The sequence below is a fragment of the Eubalaena glacialis genome, chromosome 6 (genome assembly GCF_028564815.1).
Source record: "Eubalaena glacialis isolate mEubGla1 chromosome 6, mEubGla1.1.hap2.+ XY, whole genome shotgun sequence".
Classification (NCBI taxonomy): Eukaryota; Metazoa; Chordata; class Mammalia; order Artiodactyla; family Balaenidae; genus Eubalaena; species Eubalaena glacialis.
The window spans coordinates 106,306,731-106,329,966 of NC_083721.1; the positions used below are offsets into that span (position 1 = coordinate 106,306,731).

At 42.3% G+C, this 23,236-nt stretch overlaps 1 protein-coding gene across 2 annotated transcripts in view; it reads left to right on the top strand.

The window, feature by feature from the left end:
- LOC133093574 (NACHT, LRR and PYD domains-containing protein 1b allele 3-like) overlaps window positions 1-23,175 on the top strand; it is a 37,666-nt gene extending 14,491 nt beyond the window's left edge. Inside the window, exons 4-17 of one of the 2 annotated variants that reach the window (XM_061193492.1) lie at window positions 3,772-3,813; window positions 4,146-4,175; window positions 9,741-9,785; window positions 10,149-10,196; window positions 10,355-10,401; window positions 10,497-10,546; window positions 10,834-11,051; window positions 11,166-11,416; window positions 13,707-13,841; window positions 16,511-16,649; window positions 17,946-17,999; window positions 18,258-18,338; window positions 20,946-21,218; window positions 22,926-23,175. In XM_061193492.1, the coding sequence (XP_061049475.1) occupies window positions 3,772-3,813; window positions 4,146-4,175; window positions 9,741-9,785; window positions 10,149-10,196; window positions 10,355-10,401; window positions 10,497-10,546; window positions 10,834-11,051; window positions 11,166-11,416; window positions 13,707-13,841; window positions 16,511-16,649; window positions 17,946-17,999; window positions 18,258-18,338; window positions 20,946-21,218; window positions 22,926-22,945 (1,433 nt within the window). In that variant the 3' untranslated portion in view covers window positions 22,946-23,175. The remainder of the gene's footprint in view (window positions 1-3,771; window positions 3,814-4,145; window positions 4,176-9,740; window positions 9,786-10,148; window positions 10,197-10,354; window positions 10,402-10,496; window positions 10,547-10,833; window positions 11,052-11,165; window positions 11,417-13,706; window positions 13,842-16,510; window positions 16,650-17,945; window positions 18,000-18,257; window positions 18,339-20,945; window positions 21,219-22,925) is intronic. The other variant, XM_061193493.1, reaches the window with a different exon arrangement.
- Window positions 23,176-23,236: the final 61 nt, after the last annotated feature.

Genomic DNA, 23,236 nt, shown 5'->3' on the forward strand with positions numbered 1-23,236 from the left:
ACACTTGATTTATTCCTGTGATTAGGTTTATGTGGAATAGAATATACTTCAGGACAGACAAGTAGCAAAAGTTGTCCCTCTGATTTGTTTCCTTACCCTTGTCATTTCCGAGAACAGAGCCAGCTGGCAATCTTGTTGCCAGATGGTAGAGTTTTTATTGTTATATCTGGAAAATTAAGTATATTTTTCTCTTTTTCCTCAAGGTAATATTGTGTGGGTTTGATGATTACATCGGCTATTTTTATGAGGTTTCCATGTTCCTAGTGACGAAAGGGGAACAGTACCTAAAGTTATGCGAAGTACCCTTTGGTTTTAACGTTAAATAAAAAAGGAGAACTATGGATTTGTAAGATATAACCAAAATGGAGATTAAAATGGGATTGTGCAAGGACACCTCTCCCCCAGCTGTCTGAGAAAGGAGGAGAAAGTCCGCTGCTGGTGATAGTGTCCGAATGAAAAGATGAGAGTTAAAAGTGTGTACACGCAGAGTATAGTCAGCCAGTGGGTAGCACAGGTTGTCAGGTGAGTGAAGCGACAGACACCTCAGGCCAGAGTGGGGTGGAGCCTTCTCAGCTGGATGAAGGGAGGCTGGCCTTGTCAAGAAGCAGAGGGTGATTTTTGTAAACTGAGAGCAGAGCTGATACGGGGTACAGGGCAGGGCAACGAGCCCCAGAGGGGAGACGGGAGTGACCCCTGACTTGGCCTCGGGGGGTGGAGAGGGAGCGGGCTGTGCAGCCGCTGTTTCTATCTAGGCTGAGAGTATGTGGAAGGGGCTGTGGCCTGCATTCCCCTGCTGTCTGCCCCAAAGTGTCCAACCCTCAGAGGGGAGAAAATGCACCGGCCTCTGGACCAGATAAGGCATGGGACCTGCTCTTTCAGTTTGCCTGCTTTCACATTCCCTCTATTCCCTTTCTCACCTTTCTCTCCTTTTATTTTTTTTTTAAAGTAAAGTTTATTTTTAAAAGCTTAGCTTTTTTTAGTTGAATGCAGTGGATCAAAGGAAGGAGTATGGATTTTGTCCGCATCTAGGCTGGCGTTCTGAAGGACAGCTGGGTGTGGTGAAGGTGGCACCCGTCAGAATGAGAAACTGGGAGAAGAGAAGCTCAGAGTTGGGGGTTGTTTGCGCACCAGCTTCCCCGAACAGGGAGCCTGCTGCCAGAGCTTTCACCTGCACAAATATGGGAAGGGTTTAGTGCTTGTAGTAGCAGGCTTGGACTGGCCTGTCACTGGAGTTTAGGAGTGAATGTGACCTGTTAGTAACACTTATTAAGTGCCTACTGTGTGCGAGGCCCTGGGCTGGTTCCTCTTCACAGACATCTTATTTAGTTCTCAGATTTGTGCCGTGAGGCAGAAAAATGGTCCTGGGGGCTTGAGCAGGCTCACAGGGCAGGGAGGCAGAAATAGAATCAGGAGTCCTAGGTCCAGAACCAGAGGGAAGGTGAACTGAAGGGGTGGCCCCAGACTCCCTCTCCCAGGGACCTGGGGCAGAAGGTGGGCCTCACCTGGGACTGGTCCAGGCAGAATTACAGCCCTGCAGAGGTCCCAGACTGCCAGAGGGAACCAACAGAATAAAGAGGGGCCATGGTAGGGGCTGCTTGGTTCTTTAAAGCTGGGCAAAGCATTTGTTCGTTCACACATTCATTCATTCATTGAGCATCTGTATAGGGATGGGTGCTGGGGAATCAAGGTGGTCAGACACAGCCTCAGTCCTCTGGGGCTCACAGACCAACAGCTAAGCAAGCAGGCACTGCTTGGCAACGGGGTAAATGTGGCAGGATGGATCAGGAAAGAGGCACGGCTCACCTAACTTGGTGGGGCAGAGGGAGACTGTCAGCAGAAGTGACATTGGGCTGGCTCTTAATGGATACCTAGGAGCTCTGGAAGTGGGGTCTGGGGAAGGGATTTCCAGGCAATGGGATGGCATCTGTAAGGGCTTGGAGGAAGGAGTGGTAATCATCCTGGGGTACAGCTTAGGGAACGAGGAAGTGATTAAAATGGGTTGATTCTAGGCCAGTGGTTCTCACACTGCAGTTATCTGGGGACCTTTAAAAAAATACTGCTGTTCAGGCCCCAGCCCAGAGTCCCAGGCATGGGTGTGTTTAGAAAGCTCCCTAGGTGATATCAGCGTGCAGCCAAGGTTGAGAACCACTGCTCTGTTCTTCCAGCCCTGGAAGACCAAGGCCATGTCGTATCACTTTGATTTCCCAGCACCTGTTTCAACGCCTCACCCTCCCCTCAGGCATCCTCCCATGCAGGAGTCTGCCTCCTACTCCCCCTCTCCCCCCCGCCCGCCCCCCCCATCCAATCAGTCACCAGCTCCTGGGTGTTGAACTGCTGAAGTAACAAGAAGCATGTTTGCAAGTGTAACAACATGGTTAAGAGGGCAAGTTCAGGCCAGACTGCCCAAGCTGAAATCTTAGCTCCAGACTTCCTAGGCGGGGGATGAGGGGTAGTGCCCTGGTGCTCGTGGTGTTGCATAAGTCAGTTAACTGACCTCAGCTTACCTCATTTGGAAGTGAGAGTTAATGTGTAAGTATATGTAAAGCCCTTACGTAAATATATGTAAATGTATATATATATATGCAAAGTGAATAAATAAATGTAAATGAGTGAATACATGTAAATGAGTCAGTATATGCACAGTGCCTGGCACACAGTGAACACTCTAAAAAGCTGCTCTTAGCTGCTGTATTATCGTTCTCATCTTTATTCTCAAATCTTTCCATTTCTCCATGTAACTATTGTCCGTCCTTGGTTTTGGTTGTCAGTAGTTGTGTGTAGGGAGGGAAGATCTGAGAATAATATTAATAGCTTTCCGTGTATTTACTCAGGGGATCCTGAGCCTGCGTGGAGGGTGAAGCAGGACGCGCAGTTGAGGGGAGGGAGTGGAGGGGGTGAACTTGGCTGAGCAGATTCTGCCTGGCGCTCATCTGGCCAGCCAGGGGAGGTCCAGGGTGCACCTGGAGGTGGAGGTCAGATCCGGATTTGGGAGTAGATGGCAAGCCCTCTCAGGGCTCTTGAGGTGGAAAGAAGGCTGGAATTGGGGAGTGGGGGTGGAGTGTGGAGAGGATCAGAAGGCAAATGGAGGACACGCGGAGAGGTAGGCGGAGAACCAGGACAGACGGGAGAGCTGTGCGGGCAGGATGGGGTGGTAGGGGTTTCTGCCTGTGGGAACCGTGGGTCTACCCATGGGAGTCATGGGTCTGGGGGTTAGTGGGCCTTTGGGGACATCAGGGAAAGGATTCCAAACTAGTTGTGGGAACAGAAGCCTGATTGCCGTGGATGGAGGCGCTGAGTTGGGCGTGAGAAAGGGGAGGGAGCATTCTTGGGGACCGCTCTTTCCAGAAATAGTTGAACAATATAGACTGTTTGTCCTATGCTTCAGGGAAATGGCATTTACACTACAGTATTCTGCCCTGTTGTATCATTGAACTTTTGCATGGAGCCTTCTAGATGTACAAGTGTGGGTCCAAGACGGGAGCAGCAAGGGCAGGTCAGGCTGGGTGGGACTTGGGTGACACCCAAATAAAGTGATTATTGCAGCCAAAGTGTGATTTGAGCTCATACTTAAGCAATTAAAGTATGTTTTATCCAGCTCCAAAGAAAGATAAGCCTTCTTTTATGTAAACCAGGCTAGTTTTGGACTTAGTGAGAATGGATTAAAAGAAGAAATTCGTTGAGTTCAGATCTGTTTTATTATATGTATAATTAAAAAAAATAGTTCCTACTTTTATTCATTGTGTGCTTCTCCTGGCATATGCTTTTTTTTAGGTGACGACAGCAGTTCTGAGAGCAGTTTGGAAAGTGAATCTGGTGAGTTATCTGTGTATGTGTTTCTTTAATTACAGAATTCTAGTTAAACATAGACACCTTTATTTTTATTTTAAAGTAATGCCCAGATCACTTACATTGCTTGAGGACATAATAATTACTAGTGTCTTTTTTGTGGAGTACTGAAAAAGTACTTACATGGTAAATAATTTCTAGTTGGCAAGCAAAGTGGCAAAACAGGATGAGCTGAAGAAGAAAGACAGGAAATGGTTGCTATTGGTGAGAGGCAAACATTTTACCTATTCTCCCATTAGCCTGTGTTTTTTCTTAGTTGTCGTATGAATCTGATTTAGACCTTTTTTTTTTTTTTGTAGATAACGAGGAGCCAAAACCAGAAAAAACAAGTGAGTATATCCTTCCTTCCTCTGACTTTCTTTTTTGTTGTTGAAAGGAAAAAAGACGGATAGGCTTTGAGATTTTTAAGTTGCAAGTTGCTTGTTCATGATCTTTTCCTGTGTAAAATCGGGTTCAACATTGGGAAACGAATAAGCATTTTGAAAATTTGAGCTCAGTAGACTTGGAATACAAGGGATGTGTTCCTGGTCTGCATTGATGCCAAGACTCTCCATGTGTGGTTCTGCCCTCACGGTTCCCAAAGGAGAAGAGATTGAGGGACTGACTGAAATCTGCAGCGTCACCGCAGCGGCCTTGGCTTCCTTCCGAGGTGGTCACCGCTCACAGTTTATCGCAGAGTAAACTGTTTGCTGCTGAAAATGTTGTACATTTGTGGTTTAAAGTTTCTGGCTTGCTCTTCTGGCTGTTTGTGAACAACTTGAATATGAAACCACTGTAAAGACGTAGATTCTAAATATAAAATTTGGTTTTGATCTAAAGTTTTGTGAAAGACTTAGGAAAAAAATGTTGCATGACTAAGCTTATATTCTAACTGATTTTATTTTACTGCAGGATTTTTTTCCCCCAGTTCTTCGAATATAATCTGCTTATGAACACAAATACTATAGCAAGGCAGTCAGAGGGCTCCTTTGTAATATTTTAAAATTAATGAAGTCTCTTCACTCAGAAGTCCTTCTGTCTTTAATCTAATTCTCTCTGCGGTTTCCCAGTGGGGAACCCGTGAAGGTAATTATAAGCTCCTTGCAATCATGTTATGTATTGATAAGAACCTGTAATTATTTCTGTATCACACTCGTGGAGTAGATGTCACATTCTGATACCCATAAGGAAAGAATGTGTACCAGCCCTCCTACTCCCAATCCCCTTTATACATTATAAGGACTATTTCATCCTGCAAAATGCGGTCAGAAGTCTAGCCTCCAATAGATTGGATTAGGATAGAAATGAAGTCAGAAATCTGTGTATTGGGATCTGGTCTTTGTTGTCCCTGGTTAATAATTGAGTAAATGACCATAGGGACACAGAGTCCAGAGGCAGGGCCCTCAGGGTCCTGGAAGCCAGGCCTGGACCAGGGCCTCACCAGGGTGGCAACCAGGTGGAAGACATTTGAGTCAGAGAGGCTCAAGATAGGCTCATATTTGGGTGGGAGGGCACGGTCAGTGCGGTCAGACAGGGCATGCGTGGGTCAGGGAGCTGCTGGACCTGGCCCTTGGCCAAATTAGACTCCTGGATGTCTTTGGCAGTGCAAGTGGGTGGGCTGAGGATGCTTGTCTCTGGAGCCCCGAGGCTATCCACGGGGCCCTGCCTTCCCCCAAGGTTATTCTCTTTGTTAAAAGACCTTTTATCCTCCACGCTGGGGGGAGAAATCGAAGAGACCCCCCCCCCCACCCCGCCCCCCGCCGTTCACCTCCATTCTTAGGCCAGGTGGAAGGACCAGGCGGGCCGCCCTGGGATGCTTACCTTTCTGTGGGCTGGCTGGTGATGCAGGCCCACCCATCATCCTCATGATCGGATATGCCTTCTACTCATAGGCATGAACTCTGAGGTCACCTGTGTCGTGTGGATTAAAGACAAGCTGTGGTTTATGTGTTGGAGAGAATTGCATCAATTTCTCTGCTTTGGCTGGGAAGATCTGGTGGAAGACTCAGTTTGCTGGGTGGTTAGGATTCCTTAACCTCTTTTCTTTTTTTTTTTTTTTTTTTTTTTCACACACACTGTATTTTATTTTTACAAGAGATAAATAGACTGACACCAAGCATTGTACATGGATGACCACAACAAAAGGCAACAATGATTGCAATTACCAAACATGAAACACACTCATACTATGTCATAATATTGACATTCAGTCCAGTAATCCTCCACTGTAACAGCTCCTTTACTTTGCAGTGAAAATTGGTTTGTATATTCTTTGCCTCTGAGTCCTTGTGGGATTTTTTCTTTTTTTAAATTCAAACAGAAAGTCACAAAAATTATATTCATCCTCATCAGTTCACTCAGTCCCATGTAATTAATTTTTTTTTTCATCTTGATCTTTTGTTAGCACTTTTATGAGCTCATCAGTTTTTCATTAGAGTTCTGAAAATGGTTATTCATTCAGTTCAGCAGTACAGTCAGGTACCAGAAACCTGTGCTTGTCAGAGTCTTTTCCATGAATTTCCTGAAGATGAAACCCTTTTATAGGAACATATTTACAAAAGCATCAGAGTACACCCAGAACTGTCTGTAAATGACAAAAGACTTAAAAATGACCACGGTTAAAGATTTGATGAAAGTTCATAATAATGCAGTTGACAAGAAAATTAGTTATTTCTGAGATATACATTTTAAAGTAATAACTAGGATTATGACTTATAACATTATACCAGAACATATAAGATTTTTAGAAATTTCATGTAATGTCTGAAACATTTATATTAACATATTTCCATACAAATAACCCAATGAAAGTTTAGTATTAGTTGTTTTGTTTGTTTGTTTATACTGCAGGTTCTTATTAGTCATCAATTTTATACACATCAGTGTATACATGTCAATCCCAATCGCCCAATTCAGCACACCACCATCCCCACCCCACCACTGTTTTCCCCCCTTGGTGTCCATATGTCTGTTCTCTACATCTGTGTCTCAACTTCTGCCCTGCAAACCGGCTCATCTGTACCATTTTTCTAGGTTCCACATACATGCATTAATATACGATATTTGTTTTTCTCTTTCTGACTTACTTCACTCTGTATGACAGTCTCTAGATCCATCCACGTCTCAACAAATGACTCAATTTCGTTCCTTTTTATGGCTGAGTAATATTCCATTGTATATATGTACCACAACTTCTTTATCCATTTGTCTGTTGATGGGCATTTAGGTTGCTTCCATGACCTGGCTATTGTAAATAGTGCTGCAATGAACATTCGGGTGCATGTGTCTTTTTGAATTATGGTTTTCTCTGGGTATATGCCCAGTAGTGGGATTGCTGGGTCATATGGTAATTCTATTTTTAGTTTTTTAAGGAACCTCCATATTGTTCTCCATAGTGGCTGTATCAATTTACATTCCCACCAACAGTGCAAGAGGGTTCCCTTTTCTCCACACCCTCTCCAGCATTTGTTGTTTGTAGATTTTCTGATTATGCCCATTCTAACTGGTGTGAGGTGATACCTCACTGTAGTTTTGATTTGCATTTCTCTAATAATTAGTGATGTTGAGCATCTTTTCATGTGCTTTGTGGCCGTCTGTATGTCTTCTTTGGAGAAATGTCTATTTAGGTCTTCTGCCCATTTTTGGATTGGGGTGTTTGTTTCTTTAATATTGAGCTGAATGAGCTGTTTATATATTTTGGAGATTAATCCTTTGTCCGTTGATTCGTTTGCAAATATTTTCTCCCATTCTGAGGGTTGTCTTTTCGTCTTGTTTATGGTTTCCTTTGCTGTGCAAAAGCTTTGAAGTTTCATTAGGTCCCATTTGTTTATTTTTGTTTTGATTTCCATTACTCTAGGAGGTGGATCAAAAAAGATCTTGCTGTGATTTATGTCACAGAGTATTCTTCCTATGTTTTCCTCTAAGAGTTTTATAGTGTCCAGTCTTACATTTAGGTCTCTAATCCATTTTGAGTTTATTTTTGTGTATGGTGTTAGGGAGTATTCTAATTTCATTCTTTTACATGTAGCTGTCCAGTTTTCCCAGCACCACTTATTGAAGAGACTGTCTTTTCTCCATTGTATATCTTTGCCTCCTTTGTCATAGATTAGTTGACCATAGGTGCGTGGGTTTATCTCTGGGCTAACCTCTTTTCTTTTCTCTGCTCCCAAGGCAGATAGGTAGAAACAAAAACATGGGATGTGGATGAAATGCAGTGTAGATCAGCAGTCCCCAACCTTTTTGGCACCAGGGACCAGTTTCATGGAAGACGATTTTCCCATGGACCAGGGTCAGGGGGGTGTGGATATGGTTCAGGCGGTAATGCAAGTGATGGGGATGGTGATGGGGAGCCCCAGATGAAATTTTGCTCGCTCGCCCGCCACTCACCTCCTGCTGTGTGGCCTAGTTACTAACAGGAACCAGGGGTTGGGGACCCCGGGTATAGATGATACCCACTAAATAATTTAGAATTTTATGATGCTTTTTAAGATAGTGGCTGTGGAAATATGATTGAAGAATTTTGTTGTGCAGGACTTGGGTCAGTATTTAAGAACCTTTGGATCTATAGTATTCCGAGTCCAGAATTCTGGATACTTTTAGTCTCTAGTTTCTATTTCATCTTAATGCTGTTTTTTAAAGCTGGTTCTCTCTTGCAACTCCTGGTTCCTGTATAATGAATGCCCTGATAGCCGGCAGCTTGTGTGGCCAGGGCTGGAACAGCATCCTGGGGAGAGTCCGCACCTTCTGGGCATTGGTGGTGGCCTAGGACCTTCCACACGTGGTGAAGCTGCCTGTCCTACCCATGGGCTCACCCTCCCAAAGGTTGTTCAGAATCTTTAAAATATAAAACCAAGCATTCAACATATTAGGTCTTACCCCAAGTGAAGGGTTATTGTCTACTTTAGAATTCTTTAATTTTTTAATGAGTTCCACCCATTGCCCTAGCAAAATAATAGTTAATAACAGTTAGCTAGCACTCACTGAGTGCTTGCTGAGTGCCAGGTGCAATACCTACCTGTAATTTTATTTTCTGTCTTTCTGGGGGTGGTATTATGTTAATCCTCATTTAACAGATGAGGAAAGTAATGGACAGAGGGATTTAGTACATAACTAGAGTGCCCAAGCTCATGCAACTAGTGGCCGGTGTAGATAATAGGAAAATTCACCACTGTTCCCTCTCATAATACATTTTTGTATTCTGGAATTCTAGTCATTCAGAAAGTGAGCACTTACCAGGCCCTGGTGTTACAGTCCTCATGAGGCTTACATTCTAGTGGGGAGAGAGACAGGAAGCAGAAACACTGAACTGTATAGTGTGCAAGGTGGCAGGCAGTGCCCTGAAGAAAATGGAGGGGGAAGAGAGGTGTCAGGCAGGCCCTGCTTTGGTCGGGGCGGGGGCATCAGGAAAGCCTCTCCGATAAGGCGACATTTGAACAGAGACTACAAGGATGTAAGGGAGTGAGCAGCGTGAATATTTGTTCTAGGAGACAGTAAGTGCAAAGGCCCCGAGGCAGGAGCGTGCTTTGGTGTGGAGAGCGGCTCGGAGTGACAGGAGGGCAGTAAGCGTGGGGAGGCTGATAGAAGCTGAAGTAGTGGGGAGCCAATGGAAGGAGTCTACATGCTAAATCAGAGATGCTTACAAGATAGTTCCAGTTTAAATATGCCTAAAATCAGATGTCAACTCCTCTCTTACTTCCAAGCTTATCTCTAACTCTGTACTAACCTGAAGGGCTGATGCCTGTCAAGCTCTACCTTGGGGATAATGACTCCAGCTTAGTTCCCGACTCCTGGCCACCATGAAGGGCTCTTCACTGGGGGCTGCGGCTGTCCAGCTGAGACGCTGGCCTAGGTGAGGAGTAACTAGTGAAGAGCTTGTTCATGACCACCTGTGCCTCCGTCCCTTCTTGTCTCCACAGATGGGGAGCTAAGAGAGTCTTCCACCGAGGAAGCGTCTAATCAGGGTAAGAGCGAGGCAGTGCCCTTGCCCTCTCATTTTCTCTAATTCATCCCGTTCTGCCTGTGCCTGTGGTGTGAGAGGAGGATTCTGAGAGAGCTGTTGCTTCTGTGCCAAAAGATCAGCTAAAGACTTAATGTGCCAAAAGGGGGTGCATGGAAACTTAAGAGTCGCTTTCAAGCTCGTTTTCATGCCTTAGACCTACAGCGGGACTCACAAGCATGATGCGTCATGTGGCACTGAATCCACTCATGGAGGTGTTTAATGTATGTTTAAAGTTCCTGTTGGTTGTGAAGCTGGAGATGGGGGTTTGAGTGATTTACCCTGTGGCTGACTTACGCCAATACGTGTGTGACCATATCTTTTACAGTTGAAGAATGGGAGGGTAAAGAATTGCCCACAGATCATTTTAATTCAGGTATGAACTGATGTTTTCCAAAATATTCTCATGATTGCTGAGGGACCTGTACCTTTGAATTTTGTAATCTGGTCATATCTTATATATTTATTAAAACAATTTTTGTCTGAAAATGCCAATCACATTCCTATAAGTAAAACTTTTTCTCTATCATTTAGAATTTAATGAAATCCAATCTCACTGTGAACACTGTAATGCTGAAAATGTAAGTATCTTTTAATTACGAAGGATGATTCTTTAATTTGCTTTATTTAAGAAAACAGCATTTACTTATAGGTTATATATGTGCTTTTTCTCCAGAAACACAATGAACTAGTGACCCCCAGGCTCCTTTCCCGGGGACAGTTTTTGTAAGTAATTGTGAATACAGAATACATATCGTCAGTAATTTAACTTTCTACATAATTATAACCCCAAGTAGGGGAAATACAAAAAGCATAACTAACTTTACACATTTTATGTAATTACTTGGATTGTTTTCTTTGATAATGGTGCTGCTTCAAAATCTTATAGAGTTCCCTTAGTGCTTTTGAGTGAAATTAAAAACAAAAAAATGATTTAAAAAAAAATTTTTTTCGGAAGTCTTCTCCTAAGCAAACATCAGGACTAAACAGGTGTTCTTATCCATCCAATGCAGACTGAAGGTGGACACAGAGGGAACTTACCAGTGCACGGAGACTGGTCTGATATTTGAGGTTAACAGAAAAGTTGACATCAAGTATTGCGTCCTGTCCTGGAGCAAATACGCGGACCTGGTTGTGAAGCCCTGGGTTGTCGGTGGACCCTTGTTTGATGTTAAATGTGACCCAACCTGTCTTACCTCCATTCATTTTCCACATTCCCTCTGCTTGGGTCGTAAGTACTCGTTTGCTAAAAGTTTAGTTAGTGTGTGCGTGTGCATATGTGTGAGAGTTATGTGTGCAACCCATACAATAGCTGGAATACTGATTCACCTTCATGTGTTAACAGACTGCGATGCCAACATGATGTTCAAAGTCTTACATGTTAAAAGTACTGGGGCCTTGTTAGAATATACTGTGGACCATTCTGCAACCCATGTCAAATGGCACGTGAGCTCTCTTTCTCCTGTGGGACCTGTTATTCAAAGCGAAGAAACAGTATTCCACCACGGGGCCGTGATCCTGTACAAAGCCATCGACCATAACCCATCCTTGTCTTTTCGAGTGTACATAGCAACCAATAATGAGTCCTTCATCAAGGTAAGTCAGTGAAAGTGAATACTAAATGTTGAATACTTTGTGTTCAGACTTTACATGACGTCTGGGTGGGTCCTGTCCCTGTTGATTTAAGCGTCACCCACAGCGGGTCTGATTTGGTGCTTGCCCACAGAGGTCATCAGGTCAGTGCCTGGGTGCATGCCAAGTCCTCAGGTCCATGGAGTATGGGTATTTATACATGTAAACAGTGTCGTGAAGATAACAGATAGGAAAATAGTGCTCCAGAGGTGGGGATGGCGCAGACAGGCAGGCCTGGCCTTGGAGAGGGTTGCCTGGTGGGCAGTCTAGGCCATCTATTCTCTACACCTTGCTGCTCAACATGTGGTCTTGGGGCCAAGGGACATGGAGACCAGCAGTGGCTGGCTGACATTAGCAGGGAGTTCGTTAAAATGCAAAGTCTCAGCCCCACCCAGACCTGCAGACTCCGAGCCTGCACTGGTCAACATTCCCAGGTGATTGGGACGTTAGAGTTGGAGAAGCACCTGCTCTGGATACACTGGGGAGCCGTTTCAGGTCTTTGGGTCAAGTGTAGGGCGACTGAAGGTTTCTCCTTGGCCTAAAGCTCCGTCAGTAAGATGGATCTCTGAGGGTAACTCATTCCAGAGCAATTTTTTGGATAAAAATTGACCTTGGGTTCAACATTCTGGGTTTTGTAGCAGCAAATGTTCATGAAGCACCCAATATGTTTAAGGTAGAATGGCCTGAGGGGAGGGGTGTGGATATTCATAATGGAACCAGTTTTCCAGAACGCAGAATAAGGCCATGATGTTTAGCCCATTTTCTGCACTGTATCTATAACAGAGAACTGAATCTCCTTTCATAGGCTGACTCACTGTCAATACAGTTATAATGACTTAGAGGTGGATGGAGCACTGAAATATAGTAGATAAAGCAGTGACTCAAAATTATACTTTCAGATTCAAAATTAGGGTTTAACAGAATTGGAAAAAAATAAGCATTAGAGCTATAATAAAGTGTACTAATTTATGAGTTATAATTTGAGTTATAGAATTTATATCAAAATACCTACTCCCAGTGGTTTTAGGTTGTAATATTTCCATGCTTTAAAAATATTGTACTGATTTTAATTAGCAATATGTATTAAAGTATAAAAACTTTATTAAGTAATAGGTTCTTAGTTTCCTCCTAAGCAAGTAGAATATGCTTCCTGTAGTCTCATTAAAGATAATACTTTCCGTTGGGAAAGTAGTCTTTAAAACGGTATAAAAATAATCACATCTAAAGTATAATTAGTATAGCACAGGGCACCCTGCTCAGTGTTAGGCGGCAGCCTGGACCCGAGGGAGTCTGGGGGAGAATGGATACATGTATATGTATGGCTGAGTCGCTTTGCTGTGCACCTGAAACTTTCACAACATTGTTAATCGGCTATACTCCAATATAAAATAAAAAGTTAAAAACAAAAGTATAATTAGCATAGATTTGGAATAAGTACTATTATTTGATGAACTTTATATTTTTTTAAAGTAAAATCAACTAATTAAAAGAGCGTTATTCCACACTTCCTGGGAAGCTGGGGTAGGGAGCTGATTGTATCAGCAAATGTAGAGAAGGATGCCACCAGAACAATGGGGAGTGTGGCATGCATAAGGCAGGATGTCCTTCCTGGCTGATGTTTTATTTTTACACCTTTCTTCTTGGGTTGATTTTTTTTCCTACGTAGGAAAAGATTTCCTTGAACTCTGCCTCAGGAAACCTAAGTTTCATGTTCGGCTCTACAGCTGCTTTACCAAGGGAACTTGGGCCAAAGGTTACATTAACCTCTTGGGGGCATCCGAACATTACATATAAAATCAGTGTCCCCTCTAGGGCCATGTCAAAGGGATAGTTGTGAAAATAAGGATGGAAACAAACTCTGAGTAGGCTGGAACCATGTACAGTAAAATAGTTGCTTTCTGTTCACACGATGGGCATGTAGTTAGTAATACAAATGTGTAATGCTAGCGCTAATTTAATTTTCTCAGATTCTTCAGAAGCAGATTTTTGGTGCCACACAGGGTATAAGTGTTGCTTTTGGCTGTAGTGCTTTTGCAGGAAGATGTTTGGCGATCTGGGTGCCGGAAGTGCAGATCAAAGGCGACTCAGCCTCTGTGGCTTTTTTCCCTTGTGAGCACTGTGAAAGCTACTCCCCCGCTGTCATTCTGTAGGAGGAAGTGAAGATAATGCATCTGGCACATGCACAGCCTGGCTCTTAGGTCTCTGACAGTTGTTGCTGATGAATTTCAAAACCAAAACCTATTTCCTCCTTTAGGATATTTCCAAGTCTGTAAAGCACTCCTCTAAGAAATTCATGAAAATCGACAAGCCTCCTGTTTGCCAGAAGTTGTTGCAGAATGGGAAGAAGTACAGGCTGATCAGTGAGCCAGAAGCTGAAATCACCCCCGAGGTAGATATTTTAAAAACCACCTTGGAGTAGTAGCAAGGATGTATATTTCTTAGATATGGTGTTTTGAAGATATTCAAAATAATGCATTTTGTTTTCCTTTTTTATTTCCCAGTTTCTAAGAAGGCAGTTGTTTTGCTAAACTTGTTGTTTATTCCAAAAATGCAGTTGAATTTCAGGATTTATCTGCAGTCATTGGAAAAATAGACTATCCAATCTCTTTCCCTTTAAAAAGGTTTTAAATGTTCTTGCATTTTAAATTAAATACTTCAAACAGTGTTAGCAAGGGATATTGGGCTTTTCTTACTGGAAGGCATTTGAAAAATAGTTATGAGGACAAATTATTGTTAGATTTGAACTATTCACTGTACACACCATGACATTTGTAAGTGATCTTGGTTTCTCGGAAATGACCTAGTTTATTTTTAAAACTTACTTTCATTATGTGCTCTGAGCATATGCCACAGCTTCTCTAGTCTGGACGGCTGCATGGAAATTCCTTTTGTACACCTCCTTTTGTTTGTTTGTTTGTTTTATAGTTTATGAAAAGTTGAAAACATGTTTTGATTCCATTAAATTAAAATGTGAGGCAAGAGAGCTAATGGCAGTGGTCCATGTTGTACTGTTTTATTATATTATTAGGGGCCTCGTGCCCTGTAGAAGCAGTCAGGTTGGTCAGACAGTCTTCTATAACCTTCCTTCCTTTCCAGTTTCAAAGCGTCTCTCCACACCCTTTGAACCATTTGAGCCTTACAACAACATGGCTGAGGAAACTAATGTGCAAAGCAGGTGGGCGATCTGCACACACCTGGGCATTGGAGGGCTCGCCCAGGGCCCCGACTGCCCTTGACCTCTAAAGCCACTGTCCCCACACAGGGATCTGAGAGGCTGATTCTCAGCCCTTCTAAGCTGATCAAGCCCTGGCAGATGGTACATCAAAACAATCACGAGAAGCAAACTGCAGCCTTGTCTGGGAAGTGGAATTAAATTAGAAGGGTGTGCTTAGAGCAGTGATTCTTGGCCTTTGCTGCATAGTGAAATTCCCTGAGGAGCTTTAAAAACATTCCGTGGCCTGGGTCCCACCTCCAGAGATGCTGACTTAATTGGTCTGGGAATGGCCTGGGCATTGGGCTTATTAAAGCTCCCAAGGTGACTATAATGTGCTGCCACGCTTAAGAACCACTAGGAGAGGGAATAATACATATTGAATGGATGGATGTGCCCAGCAAGACACCGAGGGGGTCCCAGGAGTTCATTCTTACAAAAGATGTTGATAGTTGGAGGGCTTTAAATAGTCTACGTTCTGTTAACCACACTTCTGGCCAATAAAATGGGGATAATCTCCCAGGATTGCTGTAAGGATCATACCAAGTAATGGTTTGGGAGCACTCTGAAAGTTATCAAACTGTGTAAATATAAGGTGTTCTTATTAGTTTTATACCATTAATGATTTGCTTAACTGACATTGATCAGAAGTGCCTATTACCAGTCAGCTTGAGATAAGAGCTAAGAATTAAAAAACAAGTAAGTCACAGTCTTTTCCCTCAAAGTGAGAGAAATACTCCATTCATGAAAAGAAATAATTTTAACATAATGTGTTACTATAGAGATGGGTACGAAGTGCAGTGGGTCTCCAGGAATGCTTTTCACATGGGTGATGTTTGTTCTGGGTTTGAAGGGTGAGGGATTCCCTGGAAGAGATGAGCTTTCTGAAGCTCTTCCGGAAGAGGGGCCGCAGGTGTCTAAGTGAGGGGGCGGGGATGTGCAGTTGGGCTGGAGGCCCCAGGATAGTTCTGGAGAAGCTGAACGTGGAGGGATTTAGGAGGAGTAGGGCCCGGGGAGGGCGCTGTCTCAGCTTTGTAGGCCCTGGTGACTGACCCTTAGAAGGTTGTGAAGATCATACTAGTGACTTGGAACGGAAAGGGAGGGGGACAGGTTGAGACCATTGGTTTGTGATGGTGATGCCCCGTGCAGGTCACTGATATTTTTTAAAAGATGTATTTCTCCCGCCAGCCTTGCTAGCCAGCGTGGAGAGGAGCAGAGGAGGGGGATGGCAGGAGGCAGTCTGTGTAGTGGTTAAGAGCTCACACTCTGGAGCCACGAGGTGTGGATTCAAATTCCAGTTCCGCCACTTCCTAGGTGTGGACCTGGGCAAGTTAATTCGCTTCTCTGGGATTCTTTATCCATAAAATAGTGACACGAGGATTTGTTGGGGGACGGCGGTGTTCAGTGAGGACATGTGGATAAGACACTGCACATAGTTCTGTAAATGCAGAATCAACCGCAGATTGGAGAATGATCTAGGAAAAAGATGGTGAGACGTTTAAAAGCACCTGGGATAGGGTGGCTGATGGGTGAACACAGGTTCCATTTGGGAAAGATGAAACGTTGGAATCAGGAAAGGCTGAAAAGTTACACTTTAGAAAACTAGGGCCACAGGACTAGAAGCTTCCATGAGGTAGGAAAGCAGTTTGGAGTACGAGTAAGGAGGGGCTAGGAGCAGGAGAGTGAGAGGACGTATGATTAAGGAGTTGGATTTCCAAGGCCGAAATTTCAGTGAGCCTTCAAGCACTAACCCTTCTCATTGGCATTATTCCTTATCTGACATTTTATGTTGTTAATTAACGCAACTTTTAAATCTCAGAAAATCACGTGTTTTTTTTTTTTAAAAGGAAATTGAATTTGTGGATGGTTCACTTTTAAAATTGAAAAGTTATAGTGAAGTGTATTTGGAGCAACCAGCGGAGTTTAAATTACTTTTGGTTGAAATGGATTCCGAGGAAATTGTATGGAAAGCAAAACTGAGAGAGTGTGAGTGTTTTGTATCTTGAATTAAAACTCTGTTTGGGGGTTGAGGGGGGCAGGTGGCCTGGGTGGAAAAGCAAATAGAGTAGTTGTCTGTCCCATCACTGTAATATTAAAACATTCGATTAAGAGAAACAGAGGCCCCAGCTCCTGGGCAGAAGTGCCGGCTCTGCTTCTCAGGCACCCACCGTCCAAATCCCCAGAGTCAGTGGATGCACAGAGTCCATATTTGCTCTCATGTCTTTATACTCCAGAAACGAAACCCAGTCTAATCAGTTTGGAATTCTGTGCTAGTTTAAGCAGGAAGCTTTTCTATAGGTGTGACTCCTGTTCTCAATATTATACCCTTAAGTTAGCCAGTTTGAAACAGGCCCTTTTATGCAAACTACAATTACTTAGCTGGGGAGAGTCCTAGTTGGGACTGTGTATTGGGGATTGTAGTATTTTTGCTCGGTATTCATTAATATGCTCAAATAAATGAACCCGAAAGACGTTACTTTTTAATCACAGCAAATGCCACAGGAATAAAGGTATTTAACGTGGAGCAACCTGAATGACAGATGTTCTTCTAGACTAAGCCTCTTGGCGATTTTAAAGACCACTTTTTAAGACTTCTTTTTTTAAACTTACTTAATAATATTCTGCATTGTAAGATGGTTCTGGTCTCCATTATTTTGGCCGCCTAAGCTAACAATGAACTGAAATTGCCCATCACTATTAGGCATCTTCACTAAAGGAACCTGCAGAAGGCCTGCCTGACACATAGGCATCAGTTAGAGCCGGGGCTGAATTTCACATGGGGCAGGTGGTGTCGAATCACAGGTGAAGTGTCCAGAAAGAACCCCTCAAGTACAGAATGATAATACATATATGAGATTCTTTTACGTGGAGTACATATAAATACACTTAAAATTTAAAGATGTTTATTTTTATGGCTTCCTTCTCCATATGGCACATGATGCCAGTGTTTTATTTATGGTAGTTCTAGATTTAAAGAAATACGGAGCTAATGACATTTCACCTGGCAGATGGGTATGGCGGATATCATGACAGTGGTGTGCGGATGACTGAAGTTTGGGAAACACTTGTCCCACAAGATGTGTTGGAAGGAGTACTTGTTATTTATCTCAAGAGTTCAAGCCCAGTGCATTTGCATACATACCAAGTTAAAACCCCAAACTCATATTTGAACTTTAGAGAGATTGCCAAGACCCTAGGGTTTCAGGTGCTTTCATAAATCGATTGCTTTACTTCCAGTTTCAAAACCACTTTTTCCAATTGCTGCTTATTGTACTTTAACAGGTGACTGGGTTCAGCATGATCAGAACCCGAACGTTTCGAAAAGCGGCACAAGTGGTAAGTGCTCGTAACTGGACATTAAACTCGTCTGTTCCTTCCATCCACTAGAATTTTAATTCTGCCATGCAAATACGGTAACGTTAAGGATCTGTTCCGTGTTCCATAACTCTTAATCATCTGAACGACCTTTGAATCCATTTTCAATTTGTTTCTATCTCAATGATGATTTTTTTAAAAAGAACTCTAGTTTGAAGATGGGTAGACAATAAGAACCCTAAGGGAAAGCCAATTTTTTGTTGTTGTTGTTTTTTAAAGGTAATAGGAGACGAAAAATGAGTAGCAGCTTACCTGATGAGGTGGTCTATGATAAAAGAATGAAGCAGATTGACACTTCAGGTTTGTAAAAATGTCATCCGTGGCTATCAGTTGTTTTCCCTCGTCTCCCCTGTTGACTTTTCATGCAACACATGTGCTTTTTGGGTCAGTCCTCCTGGAGCCACCTCCTAGGTGTGCGTGCCCTCCCAGATACTTGCCCCCTGTGTCCCAGCTCCTTAGGGCTGGATAAGGGTCCTTCTTGGTCTGCCCCAGCTTACTTTTCCAGCTTGACTGCCCACTCCTCCCCTTCACTCGGTGAAAGTAGAATGGAGGGCCAGGGGAAGCTCCTGCAGCCCGTAGGGACAGGGGCCGTGGCCTGTCCATCTGTGCATTTTCCCATAACACTGAGCCTGCAGCCTTTTATGTAGAAGATAATGAATATTCATTGAAGGAGTAAATAGTGAATGTCCATGTGTGCATTCACTGGCCTCAAAGTTATTAGCTACTTTTGGGGGAAGGAGCTGCCAGCTCAGTTATTGGAGACAAAGGTCAACTTAATTTCTTCCGATTAAATGGCAGAGACCAAGGCTTGATAGTTGTAAAAATACAGTAGAGATTTAAACATTTAAAGATAATACTCCAAGGAGCCAGAAGATGGAGTATGTACCTCAAAATTCAAGTCCAGCCAGAATTCACAAATTTAAGTTAAAAAACCCAGACTCAAATTATATGAGACAAGATCTCAAGGCTTTGGGGGCCTCGTGTAACTCCCCAGATTAACCCTTTCATCAAAATACCTTTTATTTTACTATTGTAAGAAGGTATGAATCTCTAAAAGCAGATAAACTCTCTATAGACTAAAATAAGCTATTCTTTACTTGCTAGAGCAGGAGGTTGTGAGGATGACATATGTCTGATTTTACTGTATGTCACTAGAGAAACGTTTATTATTTCTATTTAATGAACATCAAAATGAGGCTCTGGAGTTACTTTAAAAGCTAACCAAATTGGGATACAATATTTTTTCAGTTTTATAGAGATATAATTGACAAAATTGTATATACTTGAAGTACACAACGTGATGTTTTGATGTATGCATATATTGTAAAATATTTACCAATCAAGTTAATTAGCACATCTATCATCTCACATAGCCTTTTTTTTTTTTTTTTGGTGGTAGTGAGAATGCATAAGACCTACTCTCTTAGTAAATTTCAAGTGTACAACACAGTATTATTAACTATAGTCACCATGCTGTATATTAGATCCTCAGAACTTACTCATTTGTAACTGAATGGGAAACAATTTTATATTAAATTGATATATAGGAAAAGTTTTTTTCTTGCAATTATTTGGCTATTTAAAATTAGCTCCAACAGCAAGTAACTAGAAATAGAATTAAAATGATCAAATACTACCTAGAAAGGTTAAGATTTCCAACCTTTTTAGAGTTGACAATGTAGTAGCGAATAAATTAATAAGATTTACTTTTTTTAAAAAAACTTTTTATTTTATATTGGAGTACAGCCAATGAACAATGTTGTGATAGTTTCAGGTGCACAGCAGAGGGCTCAGCCATACATATACATGTATCCGTTCTCCCCCAAACTCCCCTCCCATTCAGGCTGCCACATAACATTTTGGGGGGTTTGGGGATGGTCCTGATAACTTACATTTTTGACAGATTCCCTGTGCAGTTTTCATTGTAGCAGTTTGAGAGGTAGGAGCACACTCCCATGTATCAGGAGACCACTAGGGGGCAGGGGCCATCCTTTAGAACCCATTCCTCAGTCTAGAACGTTAGAGAGGAAACTGAAGTGGGTTAGGGTCCAATACAAACGTTAGGTTCACTTTAATAAATTGTTGGCTGTAGATGAGTGAAAGCATTACGGTCCTGGAGGAGGGGCAGGAAGGATTCTTCCTCCCTCTTATTCCCTTCTAATGTCACCTCCAGTGTTTGTAAGGCCTTGAGGATCCTTAACTGAGACTCTGTACCCCATGAGCTTTGCTGCACCGTAGCACAACCAGCTGAAAAGTGGGAACGTAGAAAATCCACCTTACTGCTCGGGCTGCTATTTTTTATGGGGCCAGTGGTTTCCATTGGCAAACATATACCCTTCCAAGATTATGACACTGTTTCTTAGTGAGCAACAGATATTACAGATACCATCCCCTGGCTTTTCTGTGGAATGTGCTCTTTCACCTAATGCCAGGAGGTGGTGGAATGGAGACTGCAATTCATATCTCTTGCTGTTCTCTTTATTGACCACTAAAGGTAGCATTTTGTATGTGGTGTTAACACTTAGATGAAGATGCAGAGCTGGGCAAGGGCAAAAGCTGTATATTCTTCTTTTTGAGCCACATAAATTATTTTTGGTGCCTGATTTTTTTTTTTTTTTTTTACTCCAACCTAATTTGTGCTGCTTTATAAAACAATTTCATTCCCTGAATTATTGAATTATCATGTGAGCATTATACCCCAGTTTAATGTTGTATGAAATTGTTCCCTTTGGTCCTTAAAATAGTTGGGAAAGCAGGGATTTTTTTGACACTTAAATATATTTTAAAAGCAGTTATTAAAGTTTCGAATCATGGTTTCTTTTTTTATATAAAGAGAATACATTTTCATTGTAAATGGCTATAAATGAAGTGTTTAGAGGAACAACTGAATTCTTCATGTGCTTTTAGATGGAGTGAAGACTAAAACCTTGTTAACAGACACTCAGTTGATTAACCTTGCTGAGAAGTTGGGGAAGGAGTGGGTAAAGATTGCCATTGCCAACCTGAAGTTGAAGATTAGCGATATTGATGCTATCCTGGAGAAGAAAGAAGATGTCACGATCAATAAGTTTAGGATGCTGAAGAGGTGGCAAGAAAAGGAGCAGAGTAACGCCACAGCTCAGAATTTATGGAACTGCTTGAAAAACGTCAGTTCAGTTGAAGTCCAAGATGTGCTGAAAGGTAAGTAGGGTGTTATCTTAGTCATTTACTTGAAATCAAGCTGTGTCTTTGCAAATAGCAAATTTCTATTATAGATTGTGTTGCTTGTGTATTTATAAGCTCGGGTTTAGAGAACTGTGCAAATGCTGTAGCAGTAAGCATGTGGGCTGCCATAATCTAAGTAAAGGTGACTCGTGTATGGAGTCAGAGGAAGTGTTCAAATCCCATTTCAAGTGCTGGCTAGGTTTGTGACTAGGCAAAATTTTTTTTTTTAATTGAAGTATAGTTGATATATAATATTATATGTCACAGGTGTGCAATATAGTGATTCACAGTTTTTACAGGTTATACTCCATTTATAGTTATAAACTACTGGCTGTATTCCCTGTGTTGTACGATATATCCATGACTAAGCAAATTCCTTACCTGATTTTAAACCTCTGTGTTCCCATCTGTCAAATGGATGCAAAACCCCAATGTCCTGGGTCTGGTGTGATAACGAAAAGAGGTAATGTGTGTAAAGCTCCAGGCAGGTAGTGAGGCTCAGGCAGGGACCTGACTGGTAGCATTCATTGATCCTTCTAGGCTTTCTGTGGTGCTGAAGCAGTGCTCCAGGAGGCCACTGCGTGGCACTAGTGAACCTCCAGCAGCAAAGAAGGGAAGGGAAAGAGCAGAACCCAAGAGAGAGCTAAAGGGAGTTGTTTCTGGTCTCAATCCAGAAAACCACAGGGTTCCTTCCTTTGTTTTAAGCACTTCTTTTTTTGTGGCTTGACTTACTTAGCACATTGTTAGAATCAAGGTCAAACCAATTCACAACTTTGATTATTATATATTGTTACCATGATTAACAAATGTGGTGTTACTTCTCAGAAGCCTCAGCAAATCAGAGAGAGGTTTTTATTTGGACTTTTTATTCCTTAAAGAATGTAAAAGTGTGTCAGCTCCCCAAAAGCTTATATGAAAAGTAAAAGTCTGGGGCGAACTTTCAGGATGCTGTCAGGTGTGGTGGGCAAGCTTTCTGAACTCCCCCACCATAGTTGGGATGCAAAAGCTGCAAGCAAATAGAAGAGCCAGTTTTTCAATATCAAATTTTTCATTCTTTTCCTTGGGTATGTTGAAATTATGTAAATCACTGAGGCCCACATGTGGAAATCTGCTTATTTGCATTTAAGCACTTCTGCCTGTTGACAGTCTGGCCTCTGTGCTGTGATAAGGAAATAATCACAGCCTCTTCCATCAAAGGAAGGCTTGGAAATCTGACTATCTCACAAATCCTGGAGAATGGGTTGTTATTTTTTGTTTTGTTTTTATCTGCTGTTGACCTCACTAGACGCTTGACTTGCTGACACAAAGCTATACCAGGGTTTGTGACATTTTTTAGCAGTGAAGGGGATCATAAAAGCTTCTTAGTCCATTCCCCTCATTAAATAGGAGAAAAATCTTCTGTGAGTTAAAAACAAACAAACAGAAAGCCAAAAATTTACCAGTGTTTTATGCCCTCATGTAGCCAAAATGTCTGGTTAATTGGCTGAATTTTGTTTTTTTATCAGGACATTTTAGTATCTTGTAACTACAACCTTAAAAAATTGCACTGGTTTACCTTCAGCTCAGGAAAACCCAGCCACTCCCAGGAATTCTTTTTTGAAATGGACAAGCGACTTTCTTTAAAAGCATGTGCCCTTTCCCCCCCAACAATGAATCTCTGAATTCATTTCTCTATTTTGTTAGGTTTCTTACAGGAAACGTGAAGTTTGGAAGATGAGCTGGAAAAGGAAGCTTCAGGAACTTTTACCTGCAAAGACCCTCGCCGTGGTAATTGGGTGTAGGCTCCGGAACCTAGAGCTGCACAGCCTGTGGAAGCAGCTCCTTTCACAGGCTGCCCACAGCTCACATTATTCAGGGGCAAAGGGAATGAAATATTTGGAAACCTTGAGGAAGAAAAAAACCTCTGCAATATCAAGATTTTTTTTTTTTGTACCTCCCACTCACACCCTCCCCTCCGCTTCCCCACCCAAACAAATACACTTACAAAGGGTGCT